At 37.5% G+C, this 17,094-nt stretch overlaps 1 protein-coding gene across 20 annotated transcripts in view; it reads right to left on the bottom strand.

The window, feature by feature from the left end:
* The window catches only part of Robo2 (roundabout guidance receptor 2), a 1,547,722-nt gene that overhangs the window by 133,678 nt on the left and 1,396,950 nt on the right, over positions 1-17,094 (bottom strand). For all 20 annotated transcript variants that reach the window (XM_036203250.1, XM_036203243.1, XM_036203256.1 and 17 more), the window contains one exon: positions 8,691-8,829. In XM_036203250.1, coding sequence (XP_036059143.1) covers positions 8,691-8,829 — 139 coding nt within the window. The remainder of the gene's footprint in view (positions 1-8,690; positions 8,830-17,094) is intronic.

The raw sequence follows: 17,094 nt of genomic DNA on the forward strand, positions 1-17,094 counted from the left end.
GGTCTTTGTCTTGTTACCCTCAATGCCATGTCAGCCAGTCTGAAGGCTCTGATGTGTCATACTTTGACAAAAGAAATACACCTACTGTGGCTTCCATGATGGGTGATACACACATGTCAATGACAGGTGGCACTCAGACAGATCCTTTTGCCCTGAGAACTGGCACCTGGTCTTGGCTCAACCCACACACAGCACAAGAGCTGCCAGTTAATGGGCATCAGAGTTTCTGTTGACTTCAGTGCACTTCATATCCTGAGTTTGTTCCAGATCGAAAGTTGACATCTGGCCAAAGCAAAGATTGGATGCCAAGTCCAGCACTGGTTCTATGTTGAGATTCTTAACAGATGGGCCAGTGTGGTCACAGGACCAGGCACCATGATCTCCCACCCTAGGTGGCAATTAGTTTTATGTTGACACTAACTATTAGCACCCATTTATGAAAACACAGGAAAAGTTCCATCCTGGCAACAATGGAAGCTTCCAATTAGTCCAGTATGTAAACAAAATATCAAGCTTCAGTTCCCAAAATTGTGCTCACTATTCCAAGTTTGAGTTTTTCATGTAGCCAAATATTTATTTGTATCTTTATAAACTTCTCTAAAAAATCACAAGTATTTCACTGTATATCTATATAATATATATATTGATATATATGAAATTGAAATCAATTACCTAATTTTATATACAATATAAAATTTTAATTGGGTTGAGGTTATACACAATTACTAATCCAAAAAATATGAAAACTAGTTTAGAATACATGATTTCATGTTGGGAAGATTGTAAACTTACTTCTGTCACTAAGATGAATGCTTGATGGTGGAAACTAAATTACCATAAATATGTGTTTCCGTATCTCTCACATGAGAGTCATATTATGCTGTGACAACATCCCTTAACATGACATCATTGCCGTAAGAAAGGAGCTTTCAGTAGTGCTTGTGGCACCTAGCAAGTTCTCTGAAGTATTCCTAACGGGGTGTCACCATCCTCATTATAAGCATAAAACAGCAATTCAATGGAACACCTGGAAGATTGCGATCCCAACTTAAAATCTGATGGCACTGGAGCTGGGACCCAGTGCTGGAGGAGATACAATTTCCCAGACAGAGAAAAAAATAGGTAGTGATTCCCAGACCTGGCACACTGGTGGGTAATATTTACCAATGAGTCTATATTAATTCAAAGCAAAGGTGGCATCTGTTAAATAAGCAATACTTAATATTTCTATAGATATTGGTTAGCCAGATGAAAAAAGAATGTGAAATTAACCCAAATTGAAAGTTCCTGATTGATTCATCATTACTCCTCTACTCCTAAACTCAGTAAATGGTATCAATAGCACCTTCTGTGTTTACCGACTGAATAGTGTTCACGGTGCTTTGAAAGAATTAATTTCATAACCTCTCAGTTAGAACTTGCCAAAGCAGAGGGTCATCACTAACCACATCACACCCTTGTTCTCTATCTTCAGGATGTAAAGCACACAGAATTTAAATAGCTTCTCCAGGGTCATAGTCCGTCCTTCTTACGGGTAAAGAAATCTGTCAAACGTCCTTGTTAGATAGAGTCAGAAGCAGATGCACACAATCACACAGTGTCAGAACAAGGCCTACACACCAACAACCTGGACAACAGACTACATACTTACGCTGCTGGCATTGGCACAAAATTATTTCATACTAATTGCCCTTGCAGTTTCTAAGGGTTTTTTTTTTTTCCCTAGAAAGAAATGGGTAAAATACTTATTTAACATCAAAGACAATTTTGATTTATACTTTTCCTTGTTTATTTCGCTCATGGGGATAGACAACTTTTTGGACAATGTTTGATATATATTGCTTTTCACATGTTCTTAGTAGTCCTTGTCTTTTTCTAAAATTATTTTAGTTGACCAATCTCCACTAGCCAATCTAATAAAAGTGGGTATTTATCAGGAGCACAAATTACCACATGTCCTTGAGGCGCACACTGAACATGAGCACAGCAGTTCTCTGCAGCAGAATAGCTGAGCTCCTGTTCAACATCCCCTGCATCGGAGGGGCACACGTTCTAAACAACAGAGCTTCCAGACAATTAATACAGGAACATTTTCCAGGGCTAACTGTAAAGAGCCACTTTGTTCAAAATTGCACACAAAGGGGGCTATAAGTGGTTCTATTCAGGTTCTCTTCTGAAAGACTCATCTATTTCTGTGAATCTCCTATTCCATGGAACTGAGAACCTTGGAAAGTCTTACTTAAAATAGACTTCAGAAAAGGAACTTGTCAGTGGGCTGAGGAAAATTGATAGAATTTTGCACTGTATTTCATAAAATGCCTATTCTGTAGGCCCTTTTCTGTTTTATGAAATATTCATGAATTACCTACACTATATGGAAGCCATCAACTGCATTTAGGAGTGGCAGTCATACATAAGAATGTAAATGGCATATTTTATTTCTTTTCTCCCCCACAGAAAAGCTATTATGAACATTCCACTCTACTATAGATCCTCACTGAAGAAGTTAGTGTCACTTTACAGTTAGTTTAGAAAACAAAATAAATAAAAATGAAGCAAAATTCGTGGAGTTAACTCCTGGTAACATCACGACAATCAAATGAATGATGAAATATACACTGCATGTTCAACTTACATTATTTTGCTAACAACTTGAAACACAGACTGTACTTTAATGTTTAGAGATGAGGATCATAATTAGGATAATCTTCCTTCCTTTTACCCAAATTTTAAGGAGATTTTTAAATTCTCCATCCAACTGTTAGATTGAATAGAATATTGTAGTAAATGCTAGTCAGTTTTGTTCTTATTGCTTTGTACATAATTGTGTAATATTTGCCCCTTTGTTGGCTTATATTATACTAATAGGGTTTGCAGCGTATGAATTTTTGATGTACTCTTTTTGATAATCATTTTATCTTATGGCACTAGATGACACAGAATGGTGTACTGCCCTCTTCATTACAATGTCTAGCAACTTCTATCACATAAAATACCTTGTGAAAACATATATTAAATCATCTGATCATCAAAGAACACTAATAAGAACAAGGTCTAGGGTCACCTGACATTCAGGGAGGACACAGCATTGAGAAGAAAGAGTTCTACTTCAGCTTTTGGTCTTTGATGTATTCAGTATGTAAATGGTTGTCTACACTGCCTTGTCTCATTAACTACAATTCAAAGATGACAAAAGGCAGCACTTGCACTTTGCTTTAAAGAATTACTCTTGAAACTGGTGAAGAGAACTGAGAACTTTCAATAAATTGTTGTTTCTCTATAAATTACATAGCTGAAAATGGGTTATTAAGAAATGAAAACCATTACATAGTCTTATGTATCTTCCTTTATTTAACTTTCTCATTTTTTTGTTTTTGTATTTATGTATAAATATGTTTTTTGACCAGACTGGCTTCAAACTCACAGAGATCTGCCTGGCTCTGCCTCCCGAGTGCTGGGATTAAAGGCATATGCCACCACCAAACAGTCAAATTTTGTGTTTAAAATAAAAGAAAGTACTCAAGTGTATTGGTACATGCCTGTAACTCCAGCCCTGGAAAGGTAAAGGCAGCATGGTTACAAGTTCAAGGCCAGCCTTTGCTACCTAGTGAATTTTAAGTCAACCTGGTCTATATTAGACTTTTCCTTAAAAATACTATTTTTACTCTTTTGTGTGTGTGTGTGTGTGTGTGTGTGTGTGTGTGTGTGTGTGTGTGTAAATGCCTGTGGAAGCCACAGATGTTTTCAGATCCCTTGAAGCTGGAGTTACAATTGGTTATCATCCAGTGTGGGTGACTGAACTGAGGCCATCTGGAAGAGCAATCACCAAAGCAATCTTTCTGGCCTGATGGTATTGTTTTCTTTCAACTCATTATTATAACCCTTTTGAAAAACATACACTGTTGATTTTTATAGTCACAAAAAAGCAGTGGAATTCTTTTATTCTGATTTTCAGTCATGATCTAGTTTCTTTAGACGCTTCTCCAAGAAATTACTACACTCTGCTTAACAGACACAATGTAAGTCATCTTTTCATTTTGACTCTATGGAAAATAACCACATTAGATAGCATTTCTCTGCTTGGGCATAGGATTATTGTTAGAATTTCCATGTCTTCTATCTCAATCAGACATTCTAGTTGTAAATAATAATAATAATAATAATAATAATAATAATAATAATAATTCAATCCCACATAAAGAGAAAGCTTAGGAGGCTAAAGCTAAACAAAATAAATGGACACATTGTTACTATTTTAAAATTATGTTCACTAGGATGAATGAAGCTAAGGCAAAAATTCTCCCTGAATTCATCTTTTCCACTGAAAGGTTAGCACAGACAGCTTCTTCTGTGTTGAAGATTCCAGTAGCTATCACAGCATTTTGTCAATTTAAACATGAATTGAAAAGCTTCCCTGGCCTCCAAAAGCAAAATAGTCACATATTACTTACATGGTAACTACAGGCTATGCAGCTGCCCTACAAAGCTTTACTATAAATGTTAAGCCTGAACCACTACACAAACTATATTCAGATTTCATTAAACATTAAGCCAGATAAATGTCATTGGCCACACCAATTGCATATAAAAGAACAATGGTCATCTTCCTTGTCTGAGACATAAAAATGAAATGGAATTGATATTGTTGACCTAGCATGTGGCTTGCTGAAAAGCTTGACTGGTATCCTTCCCCAAGTAGAGAGGTCCCTTTGCCTTTCATGTTCAAGAAAGACTTATGCTAATAGGCACAAATCAAGGCTGAATTAGCTTCTTTGAAACATCTTTGGAGTCTGAGAAGTGAAGAAAAAGTGTCTGGCTTCCATCAGGATAAAAGTATTCATCAATTTGCATGTTGAGCCTCTCTAACATTATGATTTAAAGCTAACACTTCCATTTGTTTAATGGATTAAAAATATTTAACTAGTCCAACAAGTACTGTAATAGTATAATACCAGTAGCAAAAGAGTAGAGGCCAAAAATATGGAAACATTTTGCAAAAAGCACTATGAGTTTTTTCATATTTAACTGTACCTCTTAGAAACATAGTTTATATAGCAATTTTGATTTTTCACAAGTAACCTGAACTTTAAAGCAAAAGATTTTTACAAAACTTGGAAAGTAGTGGAGAAGTTAATGTCATATTTATCACTTAACATGTAATAAAATGGGCAAATAAAAGTAGTCTTTAATTATATGCTAGTTTTTTATTCAAATAAAGGCACATTAAAATTGTATAGTCTCACAACTTTCTAGCATGTATTTTTATCTCAACTTGATTTTACTTAACAATTAGAGTATACATATAGGAAAGCAAAAGAATAAATGAAATATATAAAATTAACATACAAAGTAAAAATAAAATTTTTAAAAACTCAACAAGACCAAGGCAGGCATAGTGTCTGCCATAGTCTATCTTCTCAGCCCTTGATGGACTGGGGGATTTACAATGTTCATCAAAAATGTCTCTGTTATGCCCATGGAGCCTGAATCCCATATGTAAAAGCAAGGAGCCTTTATTTTCTTCAAGCTCTGAGCTTGGTCTCTCCATCTGTCCAATGCAGTGGAGAGAGCAGAGAGCCCCAAGCTCAGCTGGTGTGGGTTTGTTGTTGTTGTTGTTGTTGTTGTTGTTTTTAATCATAGCAGAGGTTGAGGTGAGGAGATTTTCAGGGTTCAGGGCCCTGATTGGGGAGCAATTGTCTAGAGGTCTCTGTAAACAAACAAACAAACAAACAACAAACAAACAAACAAACAAAAACAGGTGTGTGCTAGACTCAGCTAGACTCAGGGACATCTAGTCACCTTATCTACTGGTTGGACTGTTTGGGATGTCAGCTACTTCCTCATCCCTGGGTGGATCTTGAGGTGGTGTCAGTTTCAGCTTTTCTTGGATCTGGGTGTTGCCTGCTGGTAGGCCTGTCATAGAAGCTGTGTCTGGGCCCCTAAGCCTGTCATGGCAGCTATGTAGTCAAGCTGTTTTGGGGCCCTTCCACAGTCTCAACAAACAATGGGGAAAGGCTAACAGTCTGTGTCCTTGACTCATTGGCCTCTGATACAGTGGAAGAGATGTTGGCCACCTCTGTGGCCTTCTCCCCCCCGCAAAAAAAAAAACCCTGAAAACCAAAAACATACAACTAGTCTACACACACCCATGTGAAAAATACATGTAAATGTAGGGACGGATAATCTGTGGCATATCTGACTAGTAGTCCTCTTTAAGAATACAAGGCCAGAAATACTAGAAAGTACTGTGAACCTGTCAAAGACCAAAGATGACTGGAAAACATTAAAAACTAAACCACAAAGTCTAAAATTACCAACTAAATACATATCCTGGATTGGTTTCTTGAGCAGAAAAAGACAATAATAAAAATGGATTAACCCCCCAAAAATGTTTATCCTGTATTTAATTGTTTCAACATTTTTCATCACCTGTGACAAATATTTCATTAGAAATAAGTGAAAGTGGGTTCAAGATGTACAGGCAACCCTATATATGTTTTGTGACTTCTATAAATCTAAATATCCCCACATTAAAACTCAATTTTTAAAGTTACAGTACTTTAAAATTTGCTTTACAGTCTACAGCAATGTTGCTGTTGTTTTGAGACAAGGTCCTTCTCTGTAGCAGTGGCTTTCCTAAGCCTCACTGCGTAGACCAGGCTAGACCAGGCTGGCCTCAGCATCACAGAGACCTGTCTGCCTTTGCCCTCAGAGTGCTGGGATTGCAGGTGTAGAGCACCGAATCCAGTTTACAGTCTTGGTAATTTAAAACTAATCATTGTCAATATTTCTTTAACTTCTGTTAACCTTTAAAAATGTATGTAATTTGGTCACTAATTGGATGAAAAATCGTACTATACATATTGATGTGGGTACCAACAATATAATTATCTAATCCCACCTCTCTCTCTCTCTCTCTCTCTCTCTCTCTCTCTCTCTCTCTCTCTCTCTCTTTCTCTCTGTGTGTGTGTGTGTGTGTGTGTGTGTGTGTGTGTGTGTGTGTGTGAGATAGAGCAGGGATGGGGTTTCTGGTGCATGGTTATGTGAGTACCCATGGGCCATAGGAAAACCTTGGCTGTAATCCTCAGGTGTTGTCTAACTTACTCTAACTTTCTTGCTTGCTTGAAACTCACCCTGCACTGAAGGCTTGTTGGTTGCCCAGGGAGCCCCAAGAAATGCATCTGTTTCCACTTCTCTGTAGCTATGATTAGGGGACAAGTGTGCATGTGTTCCATACCGAGCTTTAACACTTGCCTTCTATGAGGGAACTCAGTCCCTTGAGTTTTCAGGGCAAGTTCTTTGTCCAGCCCTCCCGAATTTTAACTTGATTTTCTAAGGAACAAGCATGAGGACTTTCACCATTACAAAACCCTCCTGACAGTGATTTATTTATAGGCAAATGTCTGATAGCAAAATGACAAAAAACAAACAAAGAGTTGACTTCCTGGGTGATTTAGTTATTTGATTTGAGTTGATTTAGCCAGTTTGTTGAGTAACTACTTGAATTGAGATTTACATCGGATGCATAACTAGAGATTACCAAGAGGCTCTCAATACTTTTTAAATGCCTGGCTCATTTAAACCCAGTGTTATTGAGGATGTGAATTTAGAAAGAAGGCACATTTTTATAGCCCTACAGAGTTCAAAATGGAGATTTTTAAAGGTAACGTGCAAATTTCATAGTTTCTTCGGTGGCAAAGAATGTGTATAAAAATATTCAGCTTCTGTAAAAGCCTGTTCAACTTCAAGCTGTTGAGTGAAATCAAGTGCCTCTAGAGGGAGACCCTTGCAAAACTACACACTGTGCAATTGTGTGCAGACAGTGATTGCATAGGTGTGGCGGCGGCTATCATGTCAGTGGGTAGAAATGAGGGGAAGGCACCAGAAACAAAAGTAGAGTTAGCACTGCATAAGAAGAGAAAAGTAGAGTGGCTTCTTTGGTAACAGAAAGGAAGGTATTTGTTCGTTTGTTTATTTAATGTCTCCCTATCACTGAGATGAAGGTTTGGCCTACCACAGCCTCCTGGAAAGATCTTTAACTAACAGAACAATTTAGAAAATGCAAACGATCAAGTTATTCTTATAAAAGACGATAAGCAATTTTGGAGATTTTGGACATGGTGTGGCAGAAGGAAAATGACACTAATGGAGGAGAGTCTTTCTCCAAGGGAGAGTCTTTCTCTAAGGGAGTGCCAGGAACTCCCTGAGGACAACCCTCCTGGGAAGTCATCTATCTAATACAGACTCAGCTTGTGGCTCTCTGGCTTACATAAGTCACTAATGGCAGCTGTACCAGCAGTTCTTTGTTATAGATACTCTGGGCATTCAAGGAAGGTATCTCAGGTTAAACACCATAAAAACATGGCACACAATGGGGGACAATTGTGCACAGGTGGCCATGAATTCAGGGAGCCATTAACAAACACACAAATAGCCCGGGGAAAGCTAATACCTCAGGAATGTGTGGTATTTGGCCATGATAGGTAGAGTGAAGGATTAGGCGTTATTGTGGTTTTTCCATTGAATGAGTGACATGGTAAGTCTAGAAGACTATGATTATGATATGCATACAGTAGGCATGACCTGCAAAATAAAAATCACATGTCTGAAAGCTATCCGAGACGAAAGGTTTTTGGTGGTGGAACCATGAATGGTGGTAATCCAAACGTTCTTCCAGGTGATAAGCTTACCTTCCTCTTGGCAAGTCTGAATCATCCTTTTTCCACCTCACAGTTGGCTGTGGATCTCCCTGGACCTGACAACGGAATTCTACCGCCTCTTCTTCTAGCACTACCTGGTTAATTGGCCTCCTGAGAAATGTGGGTCGTTCTTGGGGAGGAAAAAAGGAAAAAGACACAAAGGAGTAAATCAGATGAGGCATGCATGATTTCTGACAAACATAATTGAAAAAATTCAGAAGATATGTAGTTTATTCATAGTACACCCAGACTTAACTCTGTTTATCGCCCATATGTTAGATAAGAACTTATCAATCTAATATAATTAGACTGAAAGACTTGTTTGAACATAAGAATCAATATGGTTTCTGTATAAGACTGTATAACTTCCTGGGAAAGATATGAAGTTGATATTCAGTGAATCCCTGAACCAAAATAGGTGAAAGTTACCATTAAAAACACACAAACAAATGCTAAATTACAGAGAGTTTAAATGATTACTCTTTCTCAACTGTGAGTCTGTAGTCATTGATAGTACTGCAAAAGTAGCTTCCGCTGGGTACAGTTTCTTAATCCAATCCAGGGGTCAATGCTATGGCTAATCTTGCTCCAGTCTCTGACTTTCATTGCTAGAATTAAAGGAGAGACTCAGTCTCCATGTACATGGGCATTTATGTGAATCTGGGGACCTCTAAGCACTGAGCCATCTCCCTAGCCCCAACTTTTTCCTTTTAAATGGTGGGAACAATGTGCCTCAACTCTGTATTTTAAACATAATGATGCTGCATTATTGTTTCTGCAGTAATTAGACAATAGGATTAGTATATCTTTATAAGTGTTCTAAATGTTAATACTACATTAGCATAGGAAGTGAGATAGACATTTCCTATGTTGTTTGATGCATTCATCCAGAGCCTGTATTAACCCCCTGCCAACAGAGAAGAAACCACTAATAACATCACTTGAGACTGAAAAGTGATATTTCAAGAGGAGACCTCTGATGTTAATGGGGGCATTGTACCATAACCTGGCCTATGGAGGAACAAACTACAGCACTATTTTCAATCATTAGGCAAATGTGAATGTGGCCTCTCCTACCCCAGGCTCCAAGCTTAATGGCTTGTAAATAACTAGCAGCTTTGTTTCATGAAGAAAATGGTGGGAAATGAAGCTAGCTATAGAGTCAGGGCCATGGTTGTGAAGGGCATGTGGGACAACTTGAGAAGGACGACAGGCTGACGGAAGGAGACCTGTTGATGGACTCTTATGTGCCATAGCAGAACCCTTCAAAAAGTAAAGGACAAGGATTGCATTGACAGATCCATGAAAGGTCAAACAGAAGAGAAAAATTAAATATGCCCAAGGGTTGCTGAGTAAAATTGGCAGAGATTCTGAAAGGTTGTTTTTTTTTTTTTTTTTTGGTTTTTGGTTTTTGGATTTTTGAGACAGGGTTTCTCTGTGTAGCTTTGGAGCCTGTCCTGGAACTCACTCAGTAGCCCAGGCTGGCCTCAAACTCACAGAGATCCGCCTAGCTCTGCCTCCCGAGTGCTGGGATTAAAGGCACCACCACCTCCCAGCAGAGATTCTGAAGTTTTAGTAAAGACAGTAGACTTAAGAGATCCAAAATGAATTTTCTGTTAGATGAGCAGGAGGGAATATAAAAGAATAGAAGTATTTTTAACAGATTGAACATATTGGTAAATATGGTGTGTGTTCGTGAGTGTAATTCTTATGAGAAAATGATTCTTGAGCGCTTAGGCCATTGTAAGTAGGGTGTATGTTCCTTGAAGTCAAACTAACTTTGAATCAATTGTTAGAGGAAGTTACATATGCAACAGTAAAAGAAAATAAACACAAATATGGTGATTTAATCTGTAGCTTCAGCACTTAAGCTAAAACAATATCTAAATAAGGAATCAGTAGTACAATTTTATGCAAGATTAAGATTTCTATCAAAAATCAAATGCAGCCTTGGGTGTTGATGGTGCACGCCTTTAATCCCAGCACTTGGGAGGCAGAGGCACGTGGATCTCTAGGAGTTCAAGGCCAGCCTGGTCTACAGAACGAGGTCCAGGACAGGCACCCAAACTACACAGAGAAACCCTGTCTCAAAAAAAAAAAAAAATTAAATGCCAGTTCATTTTATAAGGTAAGATTTTTTTTCCCCAGGGCTGAGGACCGAACCCAGGGCTTTGCTCTACCACTGAGCTAAATCCCCAACCCCAGAAAGATGTTAACATCATGTTCACTGACATCTATGTTGATATTTTATTTGTACATGTACTGAAATGTGATTTTATTTGTATATTAGTAAATAAAGTTGCCTGGGGGTCACAGCTAATAGCAAGCCCAGCACTTGGGAGGCAGAGCTCGGCTATCTCTGTATGTTCAAGGATACAGCCAGCATAGAGACACATGCCTTTAATCTCAATACCAACCATAGAAGACCTGGAGGTCTATATAAATGGGCAGTGACGAGGTCATGTGGTTGGGTTTGCAACCAATGAGAAGGCAGAACAGAAAGTCAATAAAAGGACAGACACATGGGAAATAGGCCTCTTTGCTGAGGGGAAGGACAGCAGTAACAGTGAGGGTAAGAAAGGGTTTTTAGCTCTCAGCCAGTGCTCTGACCTCTTGGGCTCTCAACTCTGTATTTGGCTCCATGTTTCTATTTTAATAAGACGGTTACATCTACAGACATCAGATAGAGGGTCTTCTCCACATGAATAGTCAGTAAGAATGAGAAAGTGAGGACATAACCTAATGAAGAGTCAGCACTCCTAATGCTTGAAGATATCCTTAAATTCATCAGAAGACAGAATGATACAAAAAATAAGATTTACAAAGATGACAGCATTGCTAGCAACACTGGAAAGTAAGAGGGTTTGTATACATTATTATAAATTAATATGCTAAAAATCCATTGACACCAGAATCAGCTATAGTGCTATAGAATGCTAGAGTATGTTGTAAAGACAGCTAGGTAGGTACCTCATGTCAGATTTTTATAACATTATGCTGAGTATAAATTACAAAGCAGTTCCACACATGTTTAATAGAACACGACACTAGCTCTATTAAAGTACATAAATATTACTCTCAGGCAAATCTTTGAGTGTTCTCCTAAAGATGTTCCAATCACAGCATTGTAATATATATTTAATATAAAAGGCAGAGTTTATATTATAAACATTTCTATTATTAGTTTACGTTATAGCACAGAACACAGGACATAGTTTGCTTAAATACTTTTAGTTAACATACATGGTGGAAAACCCATCATTTTTTATGGTGATGTGGGGAAGCACCTGAGTTATAATTTTAAGGAGAAGGCAAGATAGGTATCCCTGATGCTTTTCTGATTTACCTCACAGGAATGGGTACCTTCATACAGATCTCCCTCTTTCCTTTTGCCTTCAAGCAGAACAAGCAGAGTCCAGATGCTATACAAATAGATACTCCACAGGAAAGTAAGTTGCATACAAATTTGGAAAGTCTGATATTGGACACTGGTACTACAATTCATCTGACAGGGGAAAAAATGGAGGCCAAGAATAACTGAGGTGAAAATCACTTGTGTATCTAAGGATATCCAGATGGGTTTTATGCTTCAGTATCTCAGTTGACCTGCCTTCTCACAATATGATGTAACAATTTATTGATATATTGGACTTTGTTCATAAATTTATAAAGTATTACTCTGGGAATTTCCATAGCAATATTGAAATAAGCATTTCTAATCTGTATTATTCATCATTACAATGGTATTATGTTCATTTTTCTGTGCCCATGTTCTGATTTGTGGTATATATAATTGTCTATGGAAATAATGATTAAAAGAAGCAGTTTCATTAACATGACATACATTTAAAGAAAATTTGGGGAAGAAATACTTCCCTCTTCCATTAACCAAGTTTTATTTTTCTGGAAATATATGAAATGGAAACATGAATATTAAATACTAAAAAAATTGTGTTCAAAATGTAAAATTCATTTTTAGACATTTTACGTTGTTTTTTGCTACTATTACCAAAGTAACCCCTATAGATACAAACTACAAAGCCGAATAGAAGTGGCTAAGGTTTCTCTTTTTGTGCTAAAGTCATCTGGGGGTGGGGGGAGGAAAGTCAGGGGAATAAGAGTAAATTGATAATAGTATAATCTAGTGAGAAATAAGGATAACATTTAATATCCACTAATGTCCTCAGAGATTGTACCCATGAAACTCTGAACAATTAAAATAAACAAGTGTGGAAATCTTGATCTATTGAACAAGCCAACTTAATTTTAAGACATGTCTAAATGAGGCTACTGATTTTTCCATGGTATCCATTATGTCTGACCACATATTGAAAAATCAGGGGGAGAAACCTCTAGAGCCATCTGTGGACTGCTTACCAATTAGATTCAAGTCCCCCCATGTCTGTGGATCCCTAATTATATAACTATGCCATGATCAGAGGCAACTTCTTTGCCAATGCAATTAACTTTTTTTTTCCTGTGAGATTAACTGGATTTGAATCACGTGCATAACTTGCTTGCAAGGTTAATCTCTCTGGAGATAACAGTGCTGTTTGCCAGCGTGTTACTCTGTAGAATACGGCTCTCAAATAGCCCTGCCAACCTAGTTCCAAATCGGCATTGTAGAAAATCCAACTTTACACGCAGCTATAATTAAATCTAATGTCTTGTCTCACTGCTGTCATGTCAACATTATTCAGAGAGAAAAGTATTCAACTTTACACAAAATACCTTGAGTCCCAAAGGCCCTTGAATAATCTTTTCTTGTTTTTATGCTACAGCGAAGAAATTAAGTACCCAAGTAACACATTCTCCATTTCAACTGTATGTAGTCATTGAGAGTGGCTGTAAAATTCCCAGTGACTGTGCCATGACAGTTATTTCCTGGATGACCTTAGCAATTTTGAGGTAAAATTCACTTGACATTGTAAAAGCAGTACTGTGGCTATAACTGCATAGGTGGGGTGGTTTAAGTCCTGTAAGAAGACAACTATGTAATAAAAGGACATTAGGGCTAACTACTGCTTGTAAACCTTGCTTTGCCTTAATCTGCCCTAGCAAGAACTGCCTTGGAACAGTGCCTATAAAGTATAAGGAAGTCATCAGATGGTTAGCTTCACAGGCCTCCTTTGACTAAACAGTGATGTCTAATGGGAGGGAAGCTTGATAATCATTGGATGCTATTACTGTGCCTTTCCACAAAACTTGGTGATAATGGTCAGGCTACCTGGATGTGATGATATAAATTCTGACTAAATTCATTTATTTTTGACAATAACTTTCACTCATATTTCTTTTTAAGTTTTTATATTTATAAGCATAAGTGTTTTTCCTGAATGCATGTCAGTGTACCATGTATACCTTGTTGCCTGAGAAGGCCTGGGGAGGAGATCCCCTAGAACTGGAGTTACAGACAGTTGTAAAGTGCCATATGGGTACTGGAAATCAAACCCAAGTCCTCTAGAAAAACAGTCAGTATTCTTAAGACCTGAGCCATCTCTCCAGCCTCAAGATAATGATATTTCCTAAAGTTTTTGAGATAGCATTATTATTAACTTTATCTCTTGTGTTTCAGCTCCTTTCAACATATGAGCCAATTTGCTCATCTAGTGTCTAAAAAAGTACAACACAAGCCCATGTCTCAGTCCTCATCCCTCATGAATTGACAACTAGTTACTAGTAAGCAAATACTGGCTGAAAATCATGAGGTGACAAAGTTGATGATATTCTTTTAATGGCTGGATGTCAATACATGATATGCTATTTGAAGAAAGTCTTCTTGGTCAAATCAGAGCCATGGAGAGAAGAAGAGGTACATGGAGAGTAATTATGAGTAAAGAGAGGTAAACCAATACCACAAAGAAACATTTATAGTTCAAGTAGTGTTATTTAGAATTGTGGCAGGCAAAGCCAGCATAGTAGTGTCTGCCTGACATCCCCAAAACAGAAGGCAGGAATGGGAGGATCGTGAATTTGAAGACACCTTGCGCCATGGAGCATGACCTTGTCTCAAAAGAAAAAGAAGCAAACATGTCAGACAAAAGGAACATATGGAGCAAGCACAGATTACTATCTATAGGATAAACAGAAAAGAAAAGATCCAGAATTTTAACATGTCCATCATAAATACATGCTTCATAGAAGCCAAACAAAGTCCAAAAAATTGAATAGAGTTGTTTTGGTTGAGAAATTTCCGATTTTAACTTTTTTTTTGACTAGCATATAAACAAATGAGGTTGTGGAGGAATGCCAAATTAGAGCCTATCCTTGCAATGTGTCAGAACTGTGATCTAAGGACACACTGCTAAGAGTTTGGGATAAAAATAAGTAAATCCAAAGAGCCTGGCTATATGCAAAGGTATGCCAACACAGTCATAATAGGCTTCCCCACAGTAATGCAAGGGCCTAAAAGCTTTGGAGAGGCACTTTCAACTGAAAATTAAACAATTTAACACTATGATTTTGTAACTTAAATTTCACATAGAGTAAAGGCATATGGATTTGAGATGAGTCCTGAGCACCAGTCAAGCAGAAAGCAATAGAGAATTACTTCTGTAAACAGGAAGTAAACAAACAGATACAGGATGCTAGGCATATAGAATCTAGCATCAAAGCAAAAGAGGCAAAAGTGAAGCTGGAGAATCTGGAGCAGAAAGGAATGGACAGAGAGTCTGCGATCTACAGGACAGCTATTATAGGTGAACACAGATTGTTGAGTTGTGAAAGATAGAATGTAGTCTTTACTATTTCAAAACAACCAGAGGAGGAAATGAATTACAATACAGTAATATTTAGTTCACAGGTCATAATGTTTACATAGTTAAAAATAACTGTGTATAGCCAGGCGGTGGTGGTGCACGCCTTTAATCCCAGCACTAGGGAGGCAGAGCCAGGCGGATCTCCATGAGTTCAAGGCCAGCCTGGGCTACAGAGTGAGTTCCAGGAAAGGTGCAAAGCTACACAGAGAAACCCTGTCTCAACAAACAAACAAACAAAACAAAACAAAAATAACTGTGTATAACAAGTGTTTAAGTATGTGAATGTACATGTTGGTATTTGTGGGCTTCAGGGTACCCATGGCACACACATAAAATTCAGAGGATAACTTTGGGTGTCAGTTCCCACAACTTTTCTTGTTTGAGACAAGATACATCGGGCTAGCTGGCCTGGGTGCTTCAGTGGATTCTGTCTTTCCTTTCTATCTTGCTATAGAGACATTGGAGATGTGAGCTACTCTGCCTGTTTTACATGCATTTTGGGGATTTGTGATCAGATCCTTTGCATGATAGATGCCTTGTTCACTGAGGCATCCACCTAGCTATCCAAATTTCAACCTTAGTAGCATGAATGATTCTAAAGAGAATATACTAGAAAGAGGTAGATAAAAACAACAACAACAAAAAGGGTTGGAAGGGAGTTATAAATTGATCAAATTCTTGTTTTTTAAAATAGAACACAGAGTAATGTAATAATTAATATATAAGACATATACTGGAAAAACATGTTTAAAATATTAAAATGAATACCAAAAGGGGGAAAGGAACAAAAGAAACTTACAAATGTAATCAAAGATGAAGAATGTGTATGTACCTCTCTGTGTATGCGCATGTGTGTGTGTGTGTGTGTGTGTGTGTGTATGCATCCATGCACATGTGAAGGGTTCTTAAGGAAGCTGTAATTCAAAATACTTCAGCATTTTATTTTGGTTTGTAATACGTGTGATACATACTAATATTTAAATGCTCAAAACTTATTTTGTGTATTATTTTGACACATTTAAAGATCACTTAGAAAACATATGCTTTATTTTTAGCTATTTTTTATTAAATCATTTTCAGCTTGTAGGTTGTATGCTCCCATCCTAGTTTCTCTGAGCATAGTTAGGATCTTCATGGCTTAACATAGGCATTAATGCTCTCCAGTGTGGGGAGTAGGGATGTTCTTTATGAAATGCCTAGCGTTTGTCATAGAGGACAGTGTCATTTCAGATCTGATATTTAAATTTGTTAATGGGCACATTCTGACATTTAGACTTGATAATGTGCACTTGAGGAGGTTATCTCATAAACAAAAAAGTGATTGCTAAGAAACAAACAGAATAGACCATTCATCTGGTACTTAAAATCAGTTTACTGTGATCACACCTTCGTGAAAACAGCACACATTAAAATGAAATGCCAAAACTACATTTCCTAGAACAAGTCCAGTCATTGAAACATAAAAACACCGAAAATTTAATAGGTACTTTTTGCACTAATGTTGATGACTATTGAATAAGAAAAGAACCTTAATTTTTTTCTTTGTTCTCCTTGCAGTTTATAAGTGAGTGATATTTCTTGAACAGTCAACATCACCAATTACTTTTTCTGTAGAACTTCTTGAGTAGAGCTAGCAT

This window comes from Onychomys torridus, chromosome 12, assembly GCF_903995425.1.
Source record: "Onychomys torridus chromosome 12, mOncTor1.1, whole genome shotgun sequence".
Lineage (NCBI taxonomy): Eukaryota > Metazoa > Chordata > Mammalia > Rodentia > Cricetidae > Onychomys > Onychomys torridus.